Source organism: Cyprinodon tularosa, unplaced genomic scaffold (assembly GCF_016077235.1).
Source record: "Cyprinodon tularosa strain WSP-4 unplaced genomic scaffold, ASM1607723v1 ctg14, whole genome shotgun sequence".
Classification (NCBI taxonomy): domain Eukaryota; kingdom Metazoa; phylum Chordata; class Actinopteri; order Cyprinodontiformes; family Cyprinodontidae; genus Cyprinodon; species Cyprinodon tularosa.
This window is the reverse complement of record NW_024038220.1, coordinates 192,791-214,728: the sequence shown is the minus strand read 5'-3', so window position 1 is coordinate 214,728 and position 21,938 is coordinate 192,791. Positions and strand designations below refer to the sequence as shown.

At 37.0% G+C, this 21,938-nt stretch overlaps 2 protein-coding genes across 2 annotated transcripts in view; both read right to left on the bottom strand.

Moving 5' to 3' along the window:
- axin1 (axin 1) overlaps positions 1–12,064 on the bottom strand; it is a 54,415-nt gene extending 42,351 nt beyond the window's left edge. The window contains exon 1 of the mRNA XM_038278225.1: positions 11,878–12,064. The gene's annotated coding sequence lies outside the window, so the exon portion shown is untranslated. The remainder of the gene's footprint in view (positions 1–11,877) is intronic.
- Positions 12,065–20,244: 8,180 nt separating this feature from the next.
- Positions 20,245–21,706, bottom strand: selenow2a (selenoprotein W, 2a). The gene is made up of 4 exons (XM_038278223.1): positions 21,552–21,706; positions 21,258–21,355; positions 21,087–21,163; positions 20,245–21,007 (listed from the first exon to the last, which is right to left on the bottom strand). The coding sequence occupies exons 1-4, from the start codon at positions 21,578–21,580 to the stop codon at positions 20,924–20,926; spliced, it is 288 nt and encodes a 95-aa protein (XP_038134151.1). The 5' UTR covers positions 21,581–21,706; the 3' UTR covers positions 20,245–20,923.
- Positions 21,707–21,938: the final 232 nt, after the last annotated feature.

Sequence of the window (21,938 nt, the reverse complement as noted above, 5' to 3'; positions counted from 1 at the left end):
ACTGATTGAGGTGGTGCCCATCCAGGGCCAGAATGTTCTGGGATGCAGGGGCAGGAAAAAGTCTGATGTTATGTCTTTTGGCAAAAGACTCATCCATAAACTCTGTGTCGGCTCCAGAGTCAATGAACACAGAGACCTGATGAGAGGCAGAGGACACCAAAAGGTTAGCAGGGAACATAAGAGTGTTTGAGGAGCTTGAGGACCGGCTTTGACTCAGTAGAAACTCCTCTCCCTCTACTGAGCTTGTTCTTTTAACGGGCACCCAATGGCTCTGTGACCCCTTCCTCCACAGTAGAAACACAGATTCTGCTGCTTTCTACGAAAGCGTTCTTCAGCAGATATCCTGAGTCTACCCAACTGCATGGGTTCGGGTTCACTGGTAGGAGGAGATGAAACAGCTGTTAACTGGGTGTCTGCTTGGGCTTGTGTGGAAAAAACAGCTTGTTTCCCCTTATAGCTTCTCTCTCTTCGTCTTTCTGAAAGCCGCAAGTCTATACGAGCAGCCAAATCCTCCAACTCTTTCAAAGAACTTGGGAAATCACGAGTAGCTAGCTCATCCTTAATGTCCTCATTTAAACCTTGCAAAAATACATCCATAAGTGCTTCAATGTTCCAAGAACTATCAGCTGCCAGAAGATGAAAATCTATTATGTATGCTGTGACTGACCTGGACCCCTGTTTGAGTGAGAGTAAGCCTCTGGCCGCTTCTCTGGCTGGGAGAACAGGATCAAAAACTCTGATGAGTTCCTTGGCAAAAACAGAATAGGAAAATGTGCAAGGAGATTTATTCTGCCACTCTGCTGTGCCCCACTGCTTGGCTTTACCTGAGAGGAGAGAAATAACATAAGCCACCTTAGACCGATCTGTGGGAAATGATGAGGGTTGCAGTTCAAAGTGAATTTCACATTGAGTAAGAAAAGCTCTGCACTGATCAGCATCACCCTTGAAAACCTCAGGAGGACACAGATTTGGCTCTCTTGTGGTGGCTTCTGGAACTGCAGGAGGACCAACAGGCTGTGGAGAAGTCTGGGTATGGCTGGGAACAGACAAGTTGCGCAACATGGAAATGATTTCAGTCATACCTGCATCAAGCCGAGCGATAGAGTTATCAACACCGGCTCGCCACTGTTGTGCTGGTGTTGGGTCCATTGTTGGCCAGATTGCACTGTTAAGATTCAGACTGAGGACCCAGAAACAACCAGAACACAACAGGAAATAACTTTAAAAGATTTATTGAGGGAATAATGCAGGTTTTTCAGGATCAGAGGAGCCAAAGCCTCTGGAGGGGAGAGAACAAGTTAGTGGCTGAAATTGATGATTTTAGGTTCAGACTGATAAGCCACTAACCTTTCTTAATATCCAGGTGGGGTGTCTTGGTTCCAGAGAACTTTGGTTGCTTGACAGAATTCTCACTGAGGCTTGGCAGAGTATCTTGGTCAAAGGAGGTCCAGGATCAGAGCCAGGTGATCAGATTTTCAGAGAATCCAAAACAGAATCCAGGGACAAGGTCAGGGCACAGAAACAGGTCAGGGATCCAGGCGGCACAAAAAACAGATCCAACAAGGGCTAGGCAGGCTCAAAAAATCAGGAGGCAGAAAAAGGTCAGGATCAGGTAGACAGACAGAAAAATGCTGGATGCTTACTAGCCAAGGCTTTCAGGCAATCTGGCACTGTCAACTAGAGAGAGGCCTGCTTAAGAAGGCTGGCAAACAGGTGAGAGGAATCAGTGGCAATTAGGCTGAGCAGAGGCAGCACTAGTGATGGGTCGGGCAACACCGATGCGTCGGCGCATGTGTCTGTCTCATAGAGCGAAACCTGTGTCGACGTGTGTATCGCTACGGAAAAGTCACGTGACCGAAACAGTTCCTGTATCGGTCACGTGACCGATGTTTCGAACTGATTGACAAGCCTTTATAAGGATGCGCATCTGCCAACGAGATGCATCTGCCAAAACAATCTTGCGTGTTTTGCGAATATAAAATTCATCAAAAATTATGGAGCTTCCTCAAGCAAAAAGAAAGGTTTCTGCCGTGTGGGACCACTTTGATGTCATTTCGGAAAATAAGGTATTTGTTTTAATTTCCTTGTTTCATCCTGTTCCTCTTAGAGTTTCCACTTGATTCATGTACTAAAATACAATTATTTTTTTTAAGATGACTTTTGGGAACATTTTGATCTCGAAGTGGGGAGGCAGACCAAAAGTGCCACAGCTGATGCCATCCTTGAGGTGCAGAGATACATGGCAGAGGGCAATATTGCGAGGTCCCAGGATCCTCTTGTATATTGGAAAAACTAAAGGACGGTTTATCCAAACCTCTTCCGCCTGGCCTTAAAATTTTTGTGCACTCCAGCTTCATCTGTGCCGTGTGAGAGGGTGTTTTCCACAGCTGGAGAACTAATATCAAAAAAGCGCAACAGACTGAATTTCAAAACTTATTTTTTTTAATAAAAATTTGTAAAAAAAAGCTACCAGTGAACAAGCATCTTCATTTACTACATGTTTACTTAGACTTAGACTTGACTTTATTAATCCCTTGGGATTACTCCCTTCGGGAAATTGTATTTCCAGTAGCAGGAAAAATTGCACATACAAGAAAATAGAGGATGTTTAGACACAGTATATACAATAGAAAAATAAAATCAATTAAATAAGGTGTAGGAAGATGTATTGGGGGATGAGGATAGACAAATAAATACAGATTAGAGATTATTAAATTATGATGCAGGTTCTCATTATTCATTGACTGTTTCTAAAATATCAAATATGTTTTAATAATAATACAATGCATCATACAATGAATTGCATCATATTAGTGTATATAATAAGTCATCAAATCAGTGTCAGTTAACTCTGTCAACTAGGTTGCCTGTAGGGATTTTTAATGTCCAGCAGGTGTCAGTATTCAGTGACACAGTATCGACACAGTATCAATACAGTTTGGTAATGTGTCGAAACGTTTCATGACGCCTCATCAACCCATCACTAGGCAGCACAGAGCAGAAGGGGGAGGGGAATGAAAATACTAGTTGACAGGCCAGAAACATAACAGAAGGTAGACCTAAAAATTTAATTTCTGAAACAATTTCAGCTTTTAAAGGTTGACCATCATAGGATTCATGTCTAGAGGTTTCCTCTAGTATCAAAGAGCATATAATTACTTTATTCTAAAACAGAATTAGATTGACAGTTAAGTTTTTTTTTTTTTACTTGTTGTGTAGCTTCCTGTAAGCAACCAAAAATAAGAATGGAGCTGCCCCCTCTTACTTGGGAAACATGGAATAACTTTAATAGAAAACAGGTAAAGTCAACAGACAGGCCACTGAGGTTACAGCAAGGGTTGTGTTTTTAATGGTCATGAAATTTAAGAGAATGTTATGTTTTAGCGAAATATTCCCCCCAAGTCTATAAAAAAATACAGCTTTTTGTACATCTTGTTCTTCCCTTAAATCAATACCTACGCTCTCCAAACATCCACCCTAGATGTGTTTTGCACACAATAATCAGCTACAGAGGCAGTTTTTTTTTTTTTGTCGATTTTAGTTTTCTTTTTACATTTATGTATCTGTGCCAAAAGAAGTAGAAAGTGTCTGACTGTAGCTGCTGTTATATTGTACTACTCCCATCTTATAAACTAAATTTGTTAAATTAGCTTAAGCTGGATGTTTTGAAACAGTTACAGCACTGCCCACAAATTGTAGACAGTTTGAACATCACAGAATATATCATATGAGTACTTATTTTGTCAGCTATATTACTGTGTCGTATCTAATCTGTTTTGTAAAATAATTTAGAATGGTTGACCTTCTTCAGGGTTAATAGATAGTTCCTGAGGATCCAGATGCAGAGACGGAGAGCGAGAGACGTTTTCTTGCTAAATTTAATGAAGAAGTGAAAATACAGAAGCCATAATCCAGAAATGATCAACAAGAAACTCAGGAACCAAAAAGTGGATAAATTCAAGAAGAATCCAGCAATGAGGAACTGCACAGAAAAGGAGACTGTTGCATTTTTTGAGAGTTACTGAAAAAACCCAACACTGCTTAAAAATAACTAGAAAACAACGCGATGGACACAAAATGTAAATGAAACCAATGACCCAGAAAACACAGAATGAATAATTTGTATGAGTAAATGTATCTTCAGCTGATCTGGAATAAATGTATTTAACATAAGTAATTGTTATACGGTGTGCCAATGACCCAATTTGAAAATAATATTATTTAATAGCATTAATAATGATAACATTAATAATAATGAATAAAGTGACAGAGGATATAGATAACAGGATTTAATTCCTACATTAAGATGAAAGGTGGAGGCTTTAAAATTAAAAATTTTTAATGAATCTATAGCTTGGATATATCTGGAGGTTTAATATTTATTTTTAACACTTTCAAGGGATGAAAATCACTGATTTCAATGTTCATAAGTTTTAAGTGTTTTACTTGTGTATTATTATTTGGGCAAAAGGAAAATCTAATTCTCTTACATTTTGATTTAGAGAAATCTAATTCAGATAAAAACGACACATACTTCTAGATTTTTATTATTCATTATTTTCCCCGTGCTATTATTTTTACTCTTTCAACGCTGCACGAAGAGTTGGAGCAACCATCACCTTTCCTCCGTCTTGGTCAGAAACTCAGACATTCATGGCACAGGGAGAAAAATCAACATAACACAAAATCATGAAGAAATTAAATAAATCAAAGTGTTACTGAAAACTCAAAAAAAAAAAATCAAAATAAAATAAAATAAATAAAAAATAAAATTAGAAAAAACTACTGCAGTCTCATTTATAGTGCATAACATCTAATTATCTTACTTTATATGCATATTAAGTGTAAAAATGCTCAGTCCATTGAAAAAAAAAAAGAAAACTTAAACAGAACCAAAAAGTCCAGAAAGGGACTGTAAAAGTCATTACAAAATTATCAAACATTTTGTACACATATCAGCTACTTTGTATACTTCTATTACATACATTTCCAACAAAAATATTTCATGCTTATAATATAAAAAAGGTCAAAAGGGTATGAATAGTTTGGTAATAACTTATTCTTCAATTCTCAAGGTTTTCCTGGTGTATATCCCCAACGGCCACTGGGTGACACCATGAACCCGGTCTCCAGTCTATTAAAGAGAAACAAAGCGACACATAGGACTAAAAACCATGCAAAAACACTCACATATACACTTAAAGTTATCAAGGTAAATTAGTTAACCAATTAGCATTCATAAGAAAGTAATAGGTTCAGAAGAGAATCCATCTGTGCACAGGGAGGGCATGAAGACTTCATGCAGAGAGAGTTTAAGGGGATGATTTTAACTAAGATTAAATCTGCAAGGCCATAACACAGCCTGTATCGCTGGAGTCAGATAGATAAACTGAGAGTTTTTGCTGCCTCCATTTAATGCCACAAACACAGCTTCATTCACAAATATGAAGTGAGCTAAATAAAAAAAAATTAAAATTGATGCATGCGTGAAAAAGAAATAAGATCTGAATGTTTCCAGGATTTTATTTTTCAAATTGGAATTATTTATCTACCTGTAAATTACAGGCGTCAAATTACAGGCACCGTTTCTGTTTTGTTTATGTCTCAGAATATATTAAGGATCCTGGTTCTTCATTTTTCCTTAGGTATTTTTTACTTATGTCTGTGTATTATATGTTAATTTTTAACCGGTATCTCAGCAAAATGTCATGGAGATAAGATGGTTATAATGAGCTACATATACAGTATAACAAGCCTTTTTTAATTACTGGTTAAGGTGCCTGTCTCTACTTCTTCCCATAATACATAGAAATGAACATAACTATAATAAGATAAAAAGCCTAAAATACTTGAAGTCAAATTTTTTCCTGGTGCTGCAGCATGGCTGAGCCCTCCTCTATCATTCATCAGATAGAAAATGAGTCTAATTTTGACAGATGATGGTGCAAAAAAGGGTACAAATCTTCAAAGATAAAACTAGGTCTGCAAATAGCCCATCCAAACTCTTGCTCTTTAGAAACAAAAGTAAAAGTAACCCCAGTTTTCAGGATGTTTATTTATTAGATTATAAGTCTGTAATGACTCCTTCCTCTTATCCAATTGATGTTGAATCTCGAAATGCATTTTAAAATGTTATCTGTTGAACTCTGAAATTACGCAGATCTTCTGTGATTGTCCTTTTTCAAGATAATATCCCAGGAAACTTTCTAACTTAAATCAAAAAGTTACACGTCCCATATCACAAATTTTAATGCATGATATTTCACTTTGAATTAAAATTTTATACAATTTTTACAATTACTTCACAACATGTTACAAACCATAAATATTAGGCCAGTTCCAAGTTTATGTATTATGTGAAGTTCCTTTCAGTATCATTAGCTCCTAATCAACCATGCAATAAAAGCTAAGAATCGTAATTTGGATTTGTATGCTGATAATTATTTCTGAGATTATTCCTTTAGGAGTGGCATTGTCATGGTTTTGGTTATGTTATGCTTTACTTTGCTCCTTGTTTTCTAGTTTTTCTTGGTTTAATTCCTATTTTGTTGTAATTTCTAGATTTATGTTATTTCTCATGTTGTCCTCTGTTGCCCTCTAGTGTGTGTGTGTGTTCCTTTCACCTTGGCTCCCTCGTTGTCTCCTCACACCTGCCCCTTGTCAGCTCGTTAGCCCTCCCTTTGTCTCTGTCAGCTATATATGCTCTCCCTCTGCTCTCACTGTTTGTTGGTTTCTCTGTTGTTGCTGGTCCTGTCATCGCTGCAATTGTCTCCCCTCGTCTCTCCCTGGCTCCTTCTACAGTACGTGTTTTCCCTTGATGTCTCCATGGTTCTGGTCTGTTACTTTTTAGTTGGATTTTTGAAATGCCTTTGTTAACCATTTTCATAATTAAACTACAAGTATTCACCTCAGCACCTCCGCTCTGCATTTGGGTCCTCCAAACCTCAACCAAACCCTGACAGGCATACTTCCTACTCTGGCTGAGTTGGAAGGATGTTGAAAGAAATAAAAAGCCTCACAACTGTTCAAAATGTGGATAAAATGTCAGTTAAAGGAAAGTGTAGAAGTTGCTTTGGAAACTAATCATTTGTAAGAACAAAAGAAAGACATAAAAAAAAACTTAAACTAGTTGCAAAAGAAATACAAGTCAATCAAATCAAAGTTTATCAAAATCCAATCGCTACACCGTCACAGAGGTTAACATGTAAAACAAAAATGGATTAGCCACTTTGACCCCTTTTTAACAAGGATCAACTTTAGAGTTCTTTTTAAACTTCTTAATGACTCTGAAACTACAGATAACAAGAAACACACTTACTCCCAATGGTGGATGATTTTCCCATCACAGATTAAATGTTTTCAAATTAAATTCTAGATTTGATATTATTTTAAAAGTGCATTTATGGTATCCTAGATAAGGATTTATAGGTAAAATTTATCTGTGTCAAAAGTAACATAGAATTTCTAGGATGAAAGTTAAATTTTTAAATTCATAATGAAATTAAAATTTTATGGAGGTTTAACGGGTGTCATGATTAAAAATCTGCCTCTAAATCAATTACAGAATACTGCTGTGATCCTTAGGTCATCAAGAAGTTGTTGTGGATGTGAATGGCTGTAAGCAGAAAGGATGGAGTTGACTGTCTTACACAAAAACAGCACAAGATTTGCTAAGAGACAATCTTGTTTTAAAGATGCAGGAGTGATTGGAATTTCTATAGGATTAGCCCAAGGAATAATTTTCTCTTGTAGAACAGATGACTGTTGAAATGCTATTATTGGACTAGAGAATGATGCATGATTAAAATCACCAGTTACTGTCACAAGTGAATTATGCCTGCTGCCTAATATAAGCTACTATAGGCTGAAAACATATGCATTGTCAGTAACAGTAGATAGTAGAATGTAAACCATGGCCAAAGTAACACTGAAATTCTGGTAAATAATATGGACATAATCTTATTGCTAAAGGTTCAATATCTGGGCTCTAATGACATAACTTCCCAGTACATATCCTATATGAGATCTCTTATTGCTACATACACTGTCAACACTAATCTATTGCTTTTGTTTGCCTTCTTTATTCTTTATTCTTTATTAAATCTAAGTTTGCTCATATAGTCAGAAAGCTAAACAGAGCAATGCTGGAGCTGGGAATATGATCTTGTTGCCATTTTATAGTGAAAGATGTAATACTTCCTCCTTGATAATTTGTCAATTTGTTTGTAAAATAATTTATGCATTGTTTGTGCATTCCCTCTCTCTCATCTAAGACTCAGGGATTTAGTTGAACTATTATTTCAGCTTTTAAGGTATTAATAAGCAGCTCCTGGTTGTAAAAAAAAAAAAAAAAAAAAAATTCCATGATTATGCATTATAACCACAACAAACAAGAACCAGAAACAAACTTTGATACACAAACAGATGTGATCAAATCCTTTTAAAGGCGTCATAACCTGGTATTTTACAAATGCAGTCATCCTGAAATGGTATTTAAATTCTTATTAAATTGTTTTAAACTAAGTAGATCTCATTCTAACCCCTTGTCATTGTCCTTTTTTCTAGCAATGGTACGTAGGAGAAGTTGACTTTTGCTATGTACTTTAGGTCACTTGCAATCCGTAGAGTTGAAGTTAGTCACTCGAATGTGTCTGATGGTTAGCCATCTTGTGGCGGGCAGTTTAGTTTAAGATCCAAAGATATTTTTATGAACCAGTTTTGGCGGGGTCCGACATATTGTGGATCCTGGCCTGTTGGTAGTCACTACCTAACCTGACCTGTCCCATCAGCTCTTTTGTGCATGCGCAACCAGATATACATCTGGGTCACCCTCTAATTTTACTGTGTAAAAAAGACCTAAATTAAGTTTTTCCCTCCCTAAAAATAGTAAGCATACTACACTATAATGTGTTAAAGGTTAATTATGTACGTATATCATGAGAAAATAATTGTATTAAAATCCTTTCTGTTTTATTACTCGTCTGTGCCCGTTCTTTACAGGAAATATGATTCTACGCTACTTCCGGGAATTCCAAAACAGTTAAAAAACAATCCACTGGACTTTGTTTTTCAAGTTTGAAGACATTTCGCTTCCCATCCAGGAAGCTTTTTCAATTCAAAATGTCAGAATTCTGCTACGTTCAGACTGCTCGCAATAGAGGCAGCAGAAGCAGCTAGTTTACATGCAAAGTCTATGGTGACGCGCATTAAGGAGCATCAAAGGGTCCTGCAGTGCGTTTCAAGCAGCGCCTCATGAGCTTTGATTGCATTTGAGTACTGTCAAACCACCTCCTCTGTGACAGCACAAACCAGCCTAGAGTGAATGAACAGGACGAGATTAAATGGGAGAGAGAAACAAAGACCAGGCTAATTAGCAGATTGGGAGCAGGTGTGAACAGAGGCCAGAAGGGAGCTAGGGAAAAGGAGGCTGACACACAGGGGCAAACAGGAAATATCGAAGAACTCCAATGCAACCAAACATACCTAGAACACAAGAATGAAAAATAGGACCAATGAAAACTCAGAGATAAAACTAGAACAAAACCAAAACCATGGAACAGGTCAAGTTACTTTGTATGCAGTTTAATGGAGTGGGAACAACCAAATAGTTTTTTCTAGTAACAAATCATGTTCTACTAAGTGAAAAGCAGCCCTTAAATCTAGAAAAAGACTAAAGCAATAATTATTTTATTGTCAACAATGGTTAGCCACTGGTCACTTGACATCTCTGTCAATTTCATTGATAATAAAATCAATGAGAAAGTAACCATGATACAAAACACCAATGAGATTTCACCAACCACTGGAGAACAATAATGATCATTTCCAAAGCCTAAAGTCATATTAAGTTTTCTCTCAGCAGCAGGCTTTGCAAAGAGGCCCCAAAACTAAGCTAACTAAAACTAGTTACTCCAGGCACAATTTTCTCATTATCATTTACCATCAAAATCATGTCTTTTCTTTGTTACTTCCAGTATCTTAGGCAGGCATCCCCAAACTCGGTCCTCAAGGCCCCCTGTCCTGCAGGTTTTAGAGGTTTCTCTGCTTCAGCACAGCTGGTTATAATGATTGCAGTAGACCAAAAGCCTGTTAATCAGCTTTCAATTAAAATCAGCTGTGCTGGAGCAAGGAAACCTCTAAAACCTGCAGGACAGGGGGCCTTGAGGACCGAGTTTGGGGATGCCTGTTTAGAGGATATTGTACCAATTGTCAATCCTACTACATGAGAGTTATATGGTGGATTATGGATCGTTCTGTGTTATGTGTTATTGTCTAGTTCTTCAAAAGAGTTGAATGGTCCAAGCATGCATCCGACCAGCCATGAAAGTTTCTGAAATTAATGTAGTTTAAAAAAATCATACATGCCGCTTTGGTAATTGATTATCATTTACCTCTAAGTGCCAAATTCCTCAAATATACTGTACTTATCAATGAAGATAAATAAATTGAATTACTATGTGAGGGTCATTGATAGTAAAATTTATTAAATAGTTTGAAATGGATGTAAGTTGGGATGAGATGGCATTTCTTGGAGGCTAAATAGGATGTTGGTTACTTTTCTGGGAAGTCCTTTTTAACTTATAGAGCAAATGTAGCTATAAACAATTCAGCGAAGAGAGTAAATTCTAAAGAGCCCTTCTATATAAAGTAGAATTAAGACCTCATAACCCATGGATGACAGAAGTTTTGCAGCATGCAAAAAATATATTAGAAGGGACATATCTGTTTTTCTCTTTAACATTCAAAGACAATGAAAAGGTCTAATATTTTATTAAGTATTGTTTGTCTTTTGTGTATCACTTTGTGTATTCACGCAAGTTCCTAGAGGATTATTAATTATTTTGAATGTTTACTCATTGTTTATATTTGTTTGTATGAATACTATTTTACTGTTTGTCTGACCAAAAGAACAGATTGTAAAAAGGTTTTCTTTAAAATAATACATCTCAGAAGGTATTCCCACAATCAAAAACCTAGCTGCAGTGAAAAACTACCAGAGGACACCTTCGTGTCGCCCAGTCCCATCCATTCAGTGCTCTTTTGTTCCACCTGTCACTGTGGATTAAGATTTTCTTGTAGGGTTTGGCTAAAATAAGCTTATCTCAGCCAAAGACCTATTGATGGACAAAAGCCCATTAAACCAGTGAAAAGAAAGCCATTATTCTACGTCATCACATCTGAGATCTCCATTCTTCAATCTAGCTCTCTTCAAGCAAAAATAACATTGTTTGACAAATCACAAAAATAAACTTACAAGAAAATCAAAGCCCTAAAAGTAGTTGCCCTAATAAATAAATAAAAGGACTCAGACATTTGGGTTTTATTCAACTATCGAAAGAATCTTAGACTTATTCAGAGTTTGTTGGAGGTTCTAAAAAAAAGGGAAAGATTAATATTAAACTCTTTTAGAAAATGTATTCTGGAGTCCCTTCCCTCTCCTTTGTCCAGGCTAAATAGATCATGACTAAAGTCTTGGAGTATTTTAGTTACGGAGGATTTAGCAATTTGAATACTTTGAGTTTGTCAATACTGAATATTATGGTTTTGTTATACCTACGTACATAAAAAAGAATAGCCCATAAAAGGCCTTCTCATAATCCTATGCTGGTTTATGCTAAGGGATACAAGAAATGAGGAACATCTGCCAGTTTTGAAAAAAATCATATCTTTATTCATAATAGTTATCTGTCTATTCATGAGATATAAATTTGGTTGTTAAATCCTAATAAAGCACTTTGTATCGACGAGAAGAAGGATGCAGACAAACACCAAGGCACTGTCATGAAAAACGTTACCAGACACAATAGACTGATGCACAAAACAATGGAACATTGCTGTTCGGAGCAGTTTTCATTCCTGAAAAAGGAGTCATCATACCTGCTGATGTACCACGCTATGTTCTTCATGGCTGTGATGAGCTGAACTGCAGAAAACTCCCAGCACTTCTTTAGAGATCGGATACAATCCTTCATAGTCTGCAGTGAAGAATGACGCCATCTTTAATCACAACAGAGTCCATCTGTCGATGGTTGTTCCCTTTCTATCTGCTCTGTCTCTGTTCCAGTCCCTCTGTTCCAGCGTTTCGTTTGTTGTGGGGGGGGGGGGGGGGGGGGGGGGGGGGGTTCTAATTTTCCATCCAACATCAAACCAGCATATCGACACGCTCATGGGCCGCCCAGCAGGGGGGCAGCTTGAACATGTTGGACTGGCTGTTGTCCTTTTTGTCTAGTTGCAGATTAAGGCAGCACATTTATCTAAAAAAAAAAAATCGAAGAAAAAAGAACAAAGGGAAAAATCTGTTTTTTCGTCATTAATTTCAGTAAGGGTGGTCTAAAAAACTTCAAAATGAGTTTCATTGAATGTCCTGAGATTACATGGTCTTAAGAATTTCTTTTTCTGTTTCTATTTGATTTTTGTCTTTATACAGATTGGATTTTTAGGTATTTTTAACTGAAAGCACAGCTGCACTGTAACCAAAATGATGATGATTTGGACCTTTGTCCAACATGAATAACAATCATTTGTTCGTCTGTTGATCTTACTTTAGTGTTGAAGTCTATGAATGAAAAAAAGTCAACTTAAATCAAACTAATATGGCACAAAAACAATTAAATGACTCCAATTGAAGCATTTAAATTGAGATATTCTTTTTGTTTCTCTTAATATGTTTTATGTCTGAAAACCTAGACACACAACAGCAAATAATAAGATAAAGAAATGTTTGTAAATCACAGATTAAAGGATCCTGTAGCCCTTTCCTTGGTCTTATATTGTGATGCATCCTGTGGCTTGTTCCTGTGGCCTGCCTTGATTGGGTGTACCACTGTTTGCTGCCAAGCAGTGTTGCTCAGGGTTGGGCGACTTTACTTTATATCAAAGCCTGAGTTGTAGGAATTTTGGAAGGATGCAAGGACCAGATGCCTGTCAGCATAATCAATTTGTAGTTATGGTCAACAAGCATGAGAAACAGCAACTAATTAGTAAAGATAACAACTAGTTCCAATTTTAAAATGAAAAAATACAAATGCATTACAATTGACCAGAATTTGCAACATTTCTTGAAACACCAAAAATGTATATGTCATAGTTTATATGTTTAAAATTGTTAAAAATGTCTTGAAAGAGATCATGAAAACAGCTTGTTTAAATTGATTACTGCCGTAAAAAGAAGAGAGAAGGGCAACAAGGATTTTTTGTAAAGAGGGGGAGCAAAAAAAATATTCTTTTTGTATTGTAGCTTCATCAGCTGCTTACCTTTCAACTAAATTTCACACTTAGGTGTCGAGTTGTGACCAGGGTCAGGACTGCTCCTTACAATAACCAATTTTTCTCTGCAAGCTGTTTCAGCAAAGACCATGTGGTGTCTGGTGATGTCAATCACATTCATAAATGTTTTATTCACATAAAAAAAAACATACAAAAATATCCGGAATCATAACTTGATAAGGGGAAAAAACTTTTTAAGAATAATTTGCACACATCTACTTGGTTATTAGTTGATGCTATGACTTTTTTCTTATGCCGATGGACACAAATATTGAGTTTTTCTAACCAAATACATTTTCCAGAGTTATGTAGTGGGAACTGAGTTGTCATAATATCTTGTTTTGCTTTTATCAGAGGAAATGTGATGTACATGACATTACAGAGGTTCCTCAGAAACATTAAATACAAAATATTTTTATTATTTTCAAATGGAATTAAGTTGTGCTTGCAAAGTGGTATGTAAAGTGAAGAAGATGGATTATATATAATTTGATAAACCTTTTATAAATACAGATCTGAAAACTGGCCCATGCCTATGCCCTTTTGATAAATTAAATCCAGGATTATGCCTTTAAAACCATATATATGTCATTGCCGCATTTAATTTCCCTTTGTGATTAATAAAGTATTTTCGAATTTAATTAAATTTATTTGAATTTAGAAATCACTATATTAGAGCATATTCTATACATACTAGGACTTCAGTGGAAAAGATGTCTATGACTTTAGGGAAGCTGAAGACATTTAGAACTTTCACAACTGCTACTCATGTACTCCAATAACATTTTTTTTGGCAAAGGAGGCAAACAGAAAACTACAAAGACAAAATCTGTTGGGTTAGTTAAAAGAAAGCCATGTAAATTGGTGGCATACTATTGGATTATAATTATGTTTTGTAACTCCGTCATGTAAAACCAACATATCTTATACTTGTCATAAGAATGTTGATATGTAATGTTGAAAAATTTTGAAACTTTGTAATCAAATTATATTTCTTTTATACATTTCTCCTACACTATCCATCTTCTACTGCCTTTCAATGAGGATCACAGCAGATTGGTGCCTTTCTTCAGCCTTTGGGTAAAAGGTAGGATACACCTAGACAGGTTGCCATCCACCACAAGGCAACACTGAGACACACAACCATGCACACATTTACACACAAGGGCAAATTAGGCCTTGTTAACACGACAGGCCTTAATGCTCAATGCTTTTTTTGTGAAATCTGATTGTTTTGCATGCTTGTTCATATATCCAAACATATGCGACTTGTATGTGATCTCCTGTGGGAACTACATTCATACAGCTTAACTGCCCGTATACACAGGATGCAATGCCCTCACAAATAGCGAGCATTCGCTGTGTTTACAGAAGTAGATGGATGGTAGTGCTGGAGCACAACTAGAGAACTTTATTTTCTTTTCCAAATGGAGCCAGCGCATTAACAACACAGTCTTTTCAAGAAGATCAAAAAGAAAGACTGCTCTCCAAATTATCGTCTGCCATGGTTGTTTTTCTATCGGTTTCTGTGTTGCAAGATGCAGGTTAGCGGTCTTTGTTGAGTGTTAATAATCTTTTGGTTGGATGAATACAACCTGGGCGTTCAGAAACAGATTGCATTTGAAAAGATCAAATAGTGAGTTAGGACCACACAGCCAACTGACATTTGAAAACATCTGATTTGTGTTTCTCAGACTGTCATGATATGCTATGGGCAAAAAAAATTGATTTAGGTCACTTCAGGCTTCAGTCTGATTGTAACCTTAGAGATGCCAATAAACCTAAACTAACTATGTGTTTGGACTGTGGGAGGAACCCATTGTAACTGAAGACTGAAGAGAAAAAAAAATGGAGAACCTAGCCTAGGAATAAAACATGTGACCTTCTTCTTGTAAAGTAGTGCTTAAATACATGCCATGCAGCACTTTGTTTTATCCTGACATTACTGGACTATCCAAGTACAGTAGTTGGTAAACTTGTTGGTTTACAGTCATGATTGAAGCATGTCAAATTCACAGAAAAGGATTTACAAACAATAGAACAGTGTTCCCTAGGAAGCTGAGAAGTGTTACAACAAAAGGCTTTCCCAAAGGTGCTCTATCTGGTTGAGGTCAAGGCTCCGTGATGACCAGTCATGTTAATCCGCACCAGACTGCCATCCATGTCTTTTATGGATCTTTATTTTTTGCACGTGTGCACAGTCATGTTTGAAAAGGAAGCAACCTGTTTAAAACTGTTTTCACAAAGTTGGGAGAATGGACTATTCTAAAAAATATGGTATGCTGAAGGAATTAGAGTTCCTGTCTCTGAAACTAAGGGGCCAATCCCAGTTCAAGAAAAGTAATCCCAGATCATAATCACTCCTGAGAACATGTCTCCACTTCTCTGGAATGCAGTGGCGGCATGCTTTACACCCCTGCATCCAACACTTTGCATAGCCCTTGGAGATGTATGGCTTGGATGCAGCAGCTCAACCTTGGAAACGTTTTCCTTTGAGCTCTCTTCTTACTGTTCTTGAACTAATCTGAAGGCCAGATAAAGTTTGTTGATTTGTACAGACTGACACTGCAGAAAGTTGGATATCTCTTTCCAATATGACTTCAGCATTTGCTTTAGTTCAGCTTCTGTATAAGAGTGCCCAGATACCCTACGGAAAAACTTAATTTCGTCTGCTTGTATCCAAGTTCTTTTGGTCATGATCCAGATTTCATGACCATAGGTGAGGGTAGTAGCATAGACTAACTGATAAATCAAGAGACTGACATTTTCACCCAGCTCTCTCTTTACCATGCCATACCGGTGCAGTGTCTGCATGAAAGAAGCAGCCACACCAATCTCTCCATTCTCCCATCACTCGTGACAATGACCCCAAGATAATTAATCTCTTCCATTGAAGGCAGGAGCTCTCCTTCAACCTGAAAAGCACAAGCCACCTTTTTCTGGTTGAGAACCATCTGAAGGTGCTAATTCTCATATTGGCTGCTTCAAACTCGGCTGCAAACTGCCCATGCTGTAAGGTCTTGGCAGGAGGGAGCCAGCAGAACCACGTCATCTGCAAAAACCAGGAATGAGATTCTCTGGTCCCCAAACCAGACTCCTCCGACCCTTGAAGTCCTGTCCATAAAGGTTATGAAAAGGACCGGTGACAGAGGGCAGTCCTGTTAGAGTCCAATTTGTACGCGGATCAAGTCAGACTTAATGCCAGCAATGCGGACCAAACGCCTGCTCTGAGGGACACAGTCTAAGGCCTTCTCAAGGTCCACAAAACAAATGTGGACAAAGGCAAACTTCCGTGCACCTATGAGAGCACTTCAGAATGTAGAACTGGTCCACTGTTCCATGCCAGGGTGAAAGCCATACTGTTCCTCCTGATGCCAAGGTTCGGCAGTCAGCGGGACGCTCCACTGAAGGACCCCCGTCATAGGCCTTCCCGAGGAAGCTCAGAAGTCTCATCCCCCTATTGTTGGAACCCACCCTCCTGCCCCCTTCTAATGAAGGGAACCATCACCCTGGTCTGCTAGGGGCACCTGCCCAGACGTCTAAACAATGTTGAAGAGGCGTGTCAGTGACAACAGCACAACATCCAAATCTCTAAGGTAGTCAGGGCGAACTTCATCCTCCCCTAAAACCTTGCCACCGTGGATATCTTTGACCATGTTAGTGACTTCACCCTGGGTGATGAACGAACCCAGCCTCAATCTTGTTGATGCAAGAGAGCGAAATCGGTACTAAAGATAGTATTACCATTTTCCTTGTTTCTATTGACATATAAGTGGCATTGCATCTAATAGATAAGTTGTTTCTGCTTATTTAAGTCATAATATTAATTATATGTGAAGACCAGGACAACGTTTGATCTAAGCTGACACCCAACAGTTTAATTTCAGTCACCTGATCTAAAGATTGGTGCTATAAGGTTAGATTTAACATTGGTGCATCTCGCATGGCATGTTTAAAGCCTATCATTATACACTTTGCTTTCAACACATTTAGTTTTATTGTTCTGCGCTACCTACCCAAACACCAATTCTAGTTCTTCTGGTGGGATATTTTTATTCTTATATTGATCTGATGATGAGACATAGATAGTTGTCATTTGCATAGATAGTAGAGGAGTGGGAAAAAATAGTTTTGGCGATATATATCGAAATTTTCGGCTGCCCGATATAATATCAATCTTTCAGTATCTAGTATCAAACAAAAATGTTTTACCTAAAACAATGAGGGAAAATGGGCAACCTCTGCACCGCCATTCTGGCAGATAGTGCTTGGGAGCTTGTTTGCTGTGAAGGGCAACATCATATCTGTGATTGAAGCAGTCACAGTGGAAGACGTTGACTGACTCAAACCACAGACAACATGGATATAAAAAAAAAAATATATAAATAAATAAATATATATATATATATATATATATATATATATATATATATATATATATATATATATATATATATATATATATATATATATATATATATATATATATATATATATATATATATATAAATGAATGATTAATATCTTCTAATGAACATATACAGCACTCGCTTTTTATCTAAAAATTTAATTTTGACAGCAGGGAAAAATATCACAATATATAGTGATATTGCGATATTGTGATAGTATTGTATAGTGAAACCAAAAACTCAGAGTTTCCAACTTCAGGCTAGATCAATTCAGAGTTTAGGATTTCAGTCTGAATTTGCTAAACCTGCTTTGTGAAACAGACCCCTGGTCTGTACCCTGGATTTTTGAGGACTAATAAATTTGGCCAGGTAGTGTTTTAAGTATGGACTTTAGCAGAAAACACAAACCTGAGGTTGGTTCCCTGATTAGCATACTGGATGTTTTAATGTGGACCTACATAAAGAACCGTTTTCATTTCGGTTCTACATTCCTGTAGAACCTGAAAAAAATTTGGTTCAGTTTTTTCTTGTTTTACAGCAAACAAGTGCTTTGGGAGAATTAAACAACTTTGATGATCAAATTGAGTTTACTCAGAGTAAAAAACAGGAAAAAAGAATGATGGATGAGAAAATTTTATTCTCCAGATTAAAAATGAATAATCATTCACTGACTTAAAAATTAACATGTTTAAACATTTTATTGTTCTTTCTGTATTTTATCTTTAAAATATTCAGTTTTTTTCGATATTTTTTCGTTTTCCAGGTCTAATTCAGTTTATTATTTTTTTCTCAGAAATTTTTCTGACATCTGAATTCATTATTTCATTGAAATAGAAACCTGATTATTACCATACCTCTTCAAAATGCTACGGGGATCTAGCTCCCTCTGCTGGTGGAAACTCGTCACTTCTCATGTTCAGCATAAAATCAGTTTGCGGAAACAAAAACAAAAAAACAAGAATATATATTTTAATAAACCTGTTTTATAGTCTTAAACTTTTTATGTGTTTAATCTTTTATTCTGGGCAGATTCCTCCATGTTAGTAGAACATCCTGACTGGTGTTGTGCAACTATATTTATTACCAATTTTTTCAGTTCAAAATGTCAGAAATAGCATTGAGTTTGATACTTTATAGAGTGGACCAAAGCCTCGAACTGAATGCCATTTCTGACATTTTGAACCGATAAAGCTTCCTGGATGGGAAGCAAAATTTCTTTAAACTTGGAAACAAAGTCCAGTGGATTGTTTTTTTTTTTTGAGAGGTGGTCAGGCAAGAGGTTATGAGTTGAATACAAAGTTAGGCTTTAAAACAATATCACAAGCCTTGAATTTCACAGGAAAATGTTCAAATCCTCTAAAATTACAGACAGTAAGGTACAAAAACTAAGGCACAGCCGACTAAGGGGAGCGTTATAAACAGAGTGGGCAGAGAGGACCATGGGAAAAAAAGGGGGGCTTATGGTTTAACCTAATAAATCAGGGGTGGAGGCATCAGGCTATAGAGATGTTATTCTTTATAGCAGGGACAGAAGGTTAAACTCTGCAGTCTCTGAACTTTAACGTTCAGATAAAATTTGGCAGATTTGAATGGTCAGAAAAAAAAAAAATATATATATATTTTGGGTGCTGACACACACAATAAAAGGAAAATCGAAAACATGTCAAAATTTAGCATACTATTTTTTCATTTAACTTCTCCTAAAGCGGATTAGGGCCACTGAGAAAAACAAAACAAAAAAAAAGTTAACCGATTTTAAAATGTTCTTATAGTATATGAAAAAAAAAAAAGTGAGAATTCTGACTTTTTTCTCCCAGTTCTGTTTTCTGACATCTACATTTTTTCCCCATTTTTCACTGTTTTCATGTTAGCGTCAAGCTGCAGCCATGTCTGTTTTAGAGATTAGCTCCTGTTTTAATCACCTTCTGCTCTTCCATTAATGAAATTACTTCACCGGGGAACCCTCTGGCTTATAAAAAGTTGCCAAATTGCCTCATTTTCCTCCAATGTGTAACTGGCCCTCCCAAACAACTCACATCTTTGTCAGAAGAAACTGAGTGCGCCACATCTCTTCCTTCATGGTGCCCATCTACATTAAGATCCAAAATTCTGAGATTAAGTCATAATTCTGAGGAAAAAAGAATTTAAAAAATATGTTTTTTCAGTGTCCCTAATCCTCTTTCGTAGACTTCTGCAGTGTTTCGGTTTTAAAAACAATAAGCAGTTTAGCGTCTCCTAGTGTTAATATTACCCTTTACAACTATTAAACTCTAATGGTGAAAAAGTTGAAATATTTCCTGCACACATGCCATTTAAAAAATTTTGTTGTTGTGAACTGCTCTTTAGCAGAGCAATAGAGCTGCAAAATGGCAGAACCGTGAAGCAATTGTAGCACAAAATTTGTCACTTAACCTGTTTATGTGTCACTGAGAAACGTGTTCCTTAGGAACATCAATTAGGGCAATGCTGAGGGATTTAGAGGGAGCCACCCTGAGGAGTGGCTCGATCAACAGGCTGAAAAACTGTTGTGGGAACAAACAGAAGAGCAGGGCATCAATAACAAAAACCGTTGTACACAATGAGTTGCTTTATTAAAAATCTCTGGTTTCGACATCAATTGCAGTGTAAAATTGCACATGACACACCACCACAGGAACAATTACATCTCTCAGATATGCAGCCGATTATGGTTCTAGTCTTTATCAGTTTGAATTACACAGATGATAGATGTACTTGGCTCAATCTCATATAAAGTTTAAATCCATTTTAGCCAATAAAAAAAAAAAATACCCATAAACAATTACTATCTCAGAGGAAAGAAAAAAAAATGCACCGAATGCTGCAATGACTTCAGTAGTTTTACTTCCTACTTTTCTTTTGCTTCTGCTTTGTATGTTTTTGTATGCCAATAATTACATGCAAGACAAAAACCAAACGAAACAAAAGAAAATCCTACATTTAATTAACGTATATTAGATATTTAGAGCATTAAGGCAAAAGGTAAATAAGCAAACTCCCTCACAGCAGTTTGAGACAGTTTCTCCTAATCCATGTTCCTATATGCGGAGCTCCAGGCTTGCATGCATCATACCATAACCTTTTAGATTTAAAGTTATAGCAATCATTAACAGCCTGAGGGACCCATAGTAGCAGGGAGAGGAGCCAACTGACAGAGATGTCACAGAAAGCGGTCAATGAGGCTCATCCTGGCTGGATGCTGCCGATGTTGGAGCAGATCAGAGGAAGAGCTACATGATGACGCACGGGGCACGGGATTTGGTGATCTTCTCCAAAGGTTTCCCCTCACAGGCTTTCTGGATGGTACCCAAAATCTACGATAGGTACAAAAATAACATTAACTGCACTGCTGGAGTTACTGAACAGATTGCTTTAGGTTCCTTAAATACTTACGTCGTCCTCATATGGGAAGCCACCTGTCTCAAGCTTGGAAAAGACGAGCTGATCGTTAATTTCTATTTCGAAGCTGCCTGAGGGGAAAAGTGCGTAAAGGAATCGGATAATGAAAGGAAGTCAAATACAGATCAAATATTAAATAGTTTCGTTGTATGACTTGCAATTTACCCCTTCTTCCCACAAAGCCAGACACTTCCGCTTCGGGAAACTCGCTCTTCACTACGTTAGCGAGCTCCCGATAGCGGGGCTCGTATCCTCATCCGCCACTACAGACAGCAGAGGAGAAGACATGGGGGTTTAGAAGAAAACACACATTTAGCACAAATTCGTCTTGGCTATAAGCTAACAACTATGCTAAACAACAGCACGACACCACTTAAAAGTAGACAAAAGCAAAAAAAAAACAGAACAAGGGTTAAATAAATCTTGAAGAGAGCTTTAAAAACGATAAAAGGCAGTTACCAGTACTCGACTCGAATCTTCACCCCCATTTTCTTTGCACTTTTAGAGGCTTGTATCTCGTCCAAAACACCGCTAGCTTCTGTAACAGAGGGGGGTTGTATAAATGAGTCGTAGTGAGGGGCGGGGCTTGTGTCACGTGACGGATTACGTTACGTTCCTCTGAAAACAATAAAAGCAAGCGACACATTCGCAGATACTTTTCATTTTTACAGAATCTACACGTATCATTAAGTTCTAACACATTTATTTATGAAGTCAAAAGCACTATATAGTTTGAGAAATTATTTATGAATTAGTTAACAGAATTTATATGTGATGTAGATCACCTGCAATAAAAAAAACTCACAACTGGATATAGTTTTTTTTTATTATCTATGAATAATTTTT